Below are 7,166 nucleotides of genomic sequence, written 5' to 3' on the forward strand. Positions count from 1 at the left end.
CTGAGTGGGATGAGGGGACCGAGGCAGGCTAATGGAGGCATTCCTCTGAGGAGTCTATCTTGTGCCTGGCTCTTTTTCTCTCTCTTCCTGTTCCCTACTTTCTCTTCCTTTTCGGCCTCTTCTCTCTTTCACAGATTCTATTGTTGAAAAACTCCCCACCATGATGTTCTGGCTTGCATCAGGCCAAGGTGATAGAGGCAGATGACTTTGAATTGAAAACTCGGTAATCAGGCCCAAACAACTGTTTCCCCCTTAAGCTGTTTATAAGTAAGTACTCTGTCACAGCTGTGAAAGGCCGACTGACAAAGATGAACAGTATCGAGCTCTCAGCTGAAAATTTTGGAAATAAAACAATAACCCATTTCCATTTATCTCAAAATTTTTCATATATAATTATTTTTCTTTGAACATTTTTGAGTTTTGTTTTGACCTCAATCAATATATATAATAAGAAAGTATCCATGGAAACCCCACAGCTGCATTTTGCTTTCTATTAAAGAGAAATAGCAAGCAAAATAGAGCATGGTAGAGTGAGATGGAAAAAAAATAAGAATTTGTTTCAATATATATTTGTATCAACAAAGATCAAAGGTATTGAGTAGACTCAATGGCCTGTGAAGGCCATCCATCTGTCTGTCCACCAAACCCGCCTAGCAAAGAGCCACTCCCCCCCAACCTGTGCAAAGGACTGCAGATACAGGGGTAAGACAGGTAGCACCTACATTCTGAAAAATCCAGTGTAGTCTGAGATACAGATTGAAAAGCTGAGTTCAGTTTATTATGGTGTCAAGTAGATACACAGCTATTGCACTTACCCTGCTTACAGAGAGCCAACGTTTAGAGGGATTTTCCCTTCAATAGAGATAGGTTGTTCAGAATCTTCACAATTAAATGTTAAAATATCACAGGCAAAGACACACCATACCCCTCTACACACCCCTGCCCGCTTCTTGCTCTTGTATGGATTGCTGCCAATGAAATTTGAGTTTGAAAAACACTTTAAGTCTTCCCATTCTCATAAAACTAATATGAGTGAAAACCTACAATTTTCCTTAAATACTCTTAACCAAAAACAAGTAGTAGAAACCCCAGATCCTAAAAGCCAAAATCAAATGCAATCATATGCCAGGGATAGGAAATTTAGTAGAAAACAAAGTAAATATTTCCTTATAGAAGCAACATGTTCAGGAAACCACTGGCCGCCCAGGTTTTGAATAATGGGAAAAACAATGAAGTGGTCCAGCATATGGAACTCTTCTTGAAAACAGAAGACAGGAACCCTGTGGAGAGCGTTTCACATCTCCAATGAAATGTTAACCCATTGATCAATTAGATTGTCTTCAAAGCATTTGGCTTTAGTTTGTAAACTGTATTTGATTCAATCTCACAAGAACCACTTTTGAAACTCAGAACGTGTGACCCTGGATGACAGGAAAGTGGTCTTGTATTTACTCCAATAACTGCAAAGATGCGTTGGGGATGGGACGGGGTACTGCACCAGCCTTCAGGCCTCTTAAGTTATTTTAACTTCTGATTATATTGAGAAGCAATGAGCTATGGGGGCTTGGTATTGTTTTTCATCTTACCATCTTCTCTGTAATCTAAGATACTACCCAAGATTCATAATGTAATACTATAACAAGACACAGCTTTTATGTATTACTGGGGTAATGCAAAGAAAATGAGTTTTCCTTTGGGTACCAGTAATTGTCAAAGGAATGATTGCAGATTCAGAAAATGTGCTTTATAATAACCCTGTTAACATAAAGTATAAAGTATACATACACTGAGGAGGAGGTAAGTGTGGCATGTCTGTGGAGGAGTTAGTTGTATTAGCAAGGCATCTCAGGGATGGTTTTGGTTCTTTTGACCCCTTCAAGTCCCTGGAGAAATGGAGAACGCTGGGAAACACAGGAGCACTTGGGGAAACATGAGCTTATTTCCCTGCCTGCCTGTAAATGTTCCACTAGTTACCAAACTATCTGTCCTGCAGCGAGAATTTGCCCTGGAACTAAGACTAATGTGCTCAAGCTGTGAGAATTAATTTGAATATCAAAAACGAAATTCAGATTACCATCCATGTCCTGATAGTTACAGCATGTAGAATGTCAAACGTCCTCTTTTTAAACTAAAGTAGAAAATGAAGAAGCATGGTTAATTCAGTGTGTTGATGGAACAGGTGTATGAGCACAGTTCCTGCCTGTTAGCCGACCCATGCTGCCTGCAGTAGATGCTTTCCCAGGGGACGTGCATCGCCTGCCATCCCCGCTAACGCCTCCCTGCCAGCTTCCTCACTCTATGTACACGTACGGTTTCTACATACACCTTTCCACTATGAATGAAGCTAAGCTATAAAGCCTACAAGTTTCCTGACCTCAGAAATTCTAGTGTACCACGTACATCTTAGATACTTCTCTTTCTGTTAAAAAAAAAAATAGTGCAAATATCTGATAGTCAAAGTGAATGTTCAAGTGAGTTCTCGTGCCAAGGAGCAGCCAGGCTTCACCTCAGCTGACTTGCAGAAACTGAACGTAGTTCTTGGGAAATATTCCAGCTCTTCCCATTAGTTCTCCGCGCATCCAGTCATCATCTACGGGCTCCAGCTCTGCTATTACATCTCCAGCCTGGAGGAAGACAGGAGTTAGAAATAATTATTGGCTTCTGCAGGGTATAAGCACAGAGCGTAGCCTACCTGGAGCGGCATGAATAATCTTCTCTTTATATAACTCATTTATCTTGATTTGCAGAGAGGATTAAATGATAAACCGCACAGATGATATATACCTAATGACATTTGCTTGTAGGCCTCTTTTCTCAAAGTAAACTCAGTCCCCCGCCACTGTCAGCCTTGCTGCATGCTGCTAGGCTTCCCACTTAGGTCTTATGCTCCCACAAGCACAATTCCTCATCTAAAGCACTCTTTCACCAATAACAGTATCAGCTATATATACACAAATGCACACAGTTTCATCTAAGAAGTGTTTACAGACTACCTACTATGTGGCCGATACTGTCCTGGGTAATACAGCTATAATGTAGTAAATAATGGACCCGCTCTAGGCTGGGAAGACAAGCCAACAGAGAGGGATGGAGAGTGTGGCTTTACTACTCATGAGGCCGGACTAAGAGTGACACACTGACAGTCATGCTTACATAAAAGTTACAGGTGAAAGAGTGAGCCTGCTCCTGCGTACTCTGACCTAGTCTGTACCTCACAAAAATGAAATAACTACGTTTCTATAGATGAGCACCATTATTATCCTCATGTGAAGGAGAGACCGTTTCTTTCTTTCTTTTTTTTTTTGCATGGTGTGCATACGTGTGGGCTCGTGTGTGCATAAGTGCGTAGGCACGTGTCTGTGTGTACACATGGAAGCCAGAGGTCGATGTCAAGTGGCTTCTCAATCGTTGTACATCTTATACTACTGAGTTAAGCTCTCTTACTTGAACCCAGGGCTCACTAACTCAGCTAGTATAGCTAGCCAGCTTGCTCTGGAGATCCGTCTCCGTCTCCAGCAGATTGCCATGGCCTCCTGGCATTTACATATATAATGGCCATCTGAATCCCAGAACTCGCACATGCAGTAAATGCTTTACCCACTGAGCTATCTCCCCAGTTCTTTTTTTTTTTTTTTTTTTTTGGTTTTTCGAGACAGGGTTTCTCTGTGTAGCCCTGGCTGTCCTGGAACTCACTCTGTAGACCAGGCTAGCCTTGAACTCTCGAACTCAGAAATCCGCCTGCCTCTGCCTCCCAAGTGCTGAGATTAAAGGCGTGCGCCACCACCGCCCGGCATCTCCCCAGTTCTAAATTTCCTTGTTTTATAGATAAAGAATATGAAGCTCATTCATTATATATGTCTTAGTTAAGGCTTCTATTGCTGCAACAAAACACCATGGACAAAAAGCAAGGTGGGGAGGAAAAGGTTTATTTGGCTTACACTTCCAGATCACAATTCATCATTGGAAGAATCCAAGCAGGGAATTCAACCTGGAAGCAGGAGCTGATGCAGAGGCCATGGAGGGGTGTTGCTTACTGGCTTGCTCCCTTTGCTTATTACAGAACCCAGGACCATGAGCCCAGGAGTGGCACCACCCACAATGGGCTGGGCCCTCCCCCATTAATTACTGATTAAGGAAATCCCCTACAGGCAGATCTTATGGAGGCATTTTCTCAGTTGAGGTCTCCTGATTTCAGATGACTCTAGCTTGTGTCACATTGACATAAGACTAGCTAGCATGCTAGGTGGTGGTGGCACATGCCTTTAATCTCAGTATTCAAGAGGCAGAAGCAGGCAGATCTTTGAGTTCAAGGCTAGCCTGTTATACAGAGTGAGTTCTAGGACAGCCAGAGCTGTCTTGAATACAACAACTACCACAAACAAAACAAAAACAAAGACTAGCCAGCATAACAGAACTTATCAGGATTGCACACATAATTAGTGTAGAGCCAGAATTCAAATTTTAGAGTGTTCTAAGGTCCACATTCCTAATTAAGAGGCTATGAGGAGGCCTCCATAGTTCACAGTGTAACGTTACTATAAAACTGCTTTGTAACAGTTTGAGCATACTGTACTCAGATTCTTCACATAACCGTGTTTCTCTCTATCATGGGCTTATTCTATCCCCCCCCATCTCCCACCCCCTACCCAGCATCAACATCAGCTTTACCTCCAGTCCCATCCGAAGTGCTTTGCCTAGACACAGAATACAATATTGGTTCACCCTCATCTAAGTCACAGAGGTAGTGTGTGTTACACATGTGCAAACTATGATTCCTTTCTCAGATGAGGATCAGATTTTGTTCTTGATGGTGTCTAATAATTTTTTAAAAGCCTGGATTTAAAGTTCTGCAAAGGTCTAAGATGACCCTGGCTACTTTAAAAATAAAGTATATTTACCAGGATAAATGGATTTCTTTGTAGCACTACTACATAGCTCTCTGCAAAATTGTTTGATTAAAGTCTTTCCCTTATGGAGACTAGAATGAAAACATGGTAACTATCAGATGTCATTTATGTATACTTTGCTTAAATCTGTAAAATTTTGGCTATTCAAAATGTTACAAGTAAGTTATTTCTGCCCAAAACTATAATATAATGAGTAGTTGAAGCTATGTTTCTAAGCACTGTCAGTTTTGTGAGTGCTAGGACTATGTAAGATAGCTATCTACTAACATACTGTGCACATTTATATTCAAATATTATTTAATAAATATTAATGACCAATAGAAAAGCAGTAGAGTCCCTTAACAAAAAAACTCAACCATTTGACTTATGAGCCACTCATTCCTGAAAACAACCTGTTCTCTGTGGGGTATGCTGTGAATTCTGTGAATTGACACTAATCAAAGCTAAAATACGTAGCACGCACTATCTGATTTCTCCATTACTTGCAGATGTTAGTAGCAGGCTGTGAGGGCTGTGGAGAACATTCTTAATGAAAACTCCCACATCAAGATCTGCTATTGTAAAGCCAAGACACAGGGAATTCTTTGAAGACTGGGGTTACTACGCTAAGGTTTTTCCCTCAGTCCTTTAGTGACAGTTGACGATGTAAGCTATTCAGTTTATTTAGGTCTTCCTCCCCAGCTGCCCTCCACCCCCTTTTTCTATTTGATATGGGCTCACTAGAGGCTCAAGCTGGCCTTCAATATATGATCCTCCTGTCCTCCTGCCTCTGCCTCCCTCGAGCTGGAATCATAGGACTGCGTTACCATGCCCCAGCTCTGTCCGCTCTCTTCTGTTACAGTTAGGGTCTGAGAACTCTTCATTCTTAGGTAAAGATCAATGTTCATTCATGTACATTGCAAAATAGGTAGTGTTAGCGAGTACAAAAAGATATGTATTCTGACCTTGAAAGAGAGTTCATCTTCGTTTTCCCCAAGAAAATCATACAAGGCTTTAACCTTCCTCCCCTTCAGTACTGTGGAAGCCACACCTTTTGCCTCAGCTGCAAAGACACAAGAATCTCAAATATGCAGGAAGACAATCACACAAAACACAAACACCTTAAGAATCTGTCTTGTCTTTCTCTAAATATTTTCAAGTAGTTCTGAGTTTACTTAACTTGAAAAAGATAAAGGATGTTCACCTAGGAGGAAAGACATTGTACAGAGTCTACTTGTTAGTCAGAGCTAGCTGCTATGTAATCCCAGCGTCATCTTCTCCCCTCCCCGTAGCTTGGACGTAGTAGTATAGGAGTGACTTTATTAATCATCTCTTCCAGATGCAGGTAAGAAACTTAAGTCAAGCATGGTCAGAGGTAAGGGACGATAAAATGTAAAAGCCTCGGGCCCGCGAAGTAGGTCACACTGGTAGCTGTCCTACCTGGGCAGGGCTGCACAAACACTGCTGGGAAGATGCCCTCCCTGTCATGCAGTCGGCCCCGGTACCAGTCAGAGTCTAGACGCTCAAGGATCAGGATCCGATCTCCGCGTTTGAAGGGTAAGTCCTCGCTGGTCTCTGCTGTGAAACTGTGAAGAGCTTTGCACCATTCTCCAGGAGGGCTGCTCTCCTGTTTCAAAAGCAGGAGTCTGGTAAGGACTTCAGGGTTTATCCTAAATAGCGTTTCTCATGGCTTCAAATGTGGTGAGGAATAAAAGCTAATGGGCCGAGGGGGCGGGCAGGATGGCTCAGTGGTTAAGAGCATATGCTGCTCCTCCAGAAGACCAGAGTTCAGATCCCAAGGACCCACGTCAGGCAGCTCACAACCACCTATAACTCCAACTCAAGGGTATCTAACACCCTCTTCTGGCCTGGGAGGGCATTCACATGCATATGTAAACATACACACATAAGTAAATAGATACATATAAAAAAAATCGAAGCGGTTTTTAAGAGTTCAAAACCAGAAGTTTTGTTCAAATTACTTAATATTTTATGTTACTATTACGTTTCAGAAGTAAGTGTCCAATAACTTTTTTCTTACAGTGACAAGTGTGATAGAGTTTAGGGTTTTGCTAGTTTTAAGGGACATGTAATGTTTAAGCAGAAGCTTTCTTCCTGTGATCTATATTCTAATATGATAGGCTACTGCTAACTCTCCCTTAGGAATGTTTTCTGTGGGGGCTGGACACACACACACACACACACACACACACACACACACGGGGGAGGGGGAGGGGAGAGAGAGAGAGAGAGAGAGAGAGAGAGAGAGAGAGAGAGAGA

The 7,166-nt window shown here is 42.1% G+C and overlaps 1 protein-coding gene across 2 annotated transcripts in view; it reads right to left on the minus strand.

The window, feature by feature from the left end:
- Positions 1-750: 750 nt before the first annotated feature.
- Sh3d19 (SH3 domain containing 19) overlaps positions 751-7,166 on the minus strand; it is a 158,930-nt gene continuing 152,514 nt past the window's right edge. For both annotated transcript variants that reach the window (XM_028789506.1, XM_028789504.1), the window contains 3 exons: positions 6,327-6,513; positions 5,852-5,949; positions 751-2,624 (listed from right to left, as the gene is read on the minus strand). In XM_028789506.1, coding sequence (XP_028645339.1) covers positions 2,508-2,624; positions 5,852-5,949; positions 6,327-6,513 — 402 coding nt within the window. In that variant the 3' untranslated portion in view covers positions 751-2,507. The remainder of the gene's footprint in view (positions 2,625-5,851; positions 5,950-6,326; positions 6,514-7,166) is intronic.

The sequence above is a fragment of the Grammomys surdaster genome, unplaced genomic scaffold, assembly GCF_004785775.1.
Source record: "Grammomys surdaster isolate TR1022 unplaced genomic scaffold, NIH_TR_1.0 125834, whole genome shotgun sequence".
NCBI lineage: Eukaryota > Metazoa > Chordata > Mammalia > Rodentia > Muridae > Grammomys > Grammomys surdaster.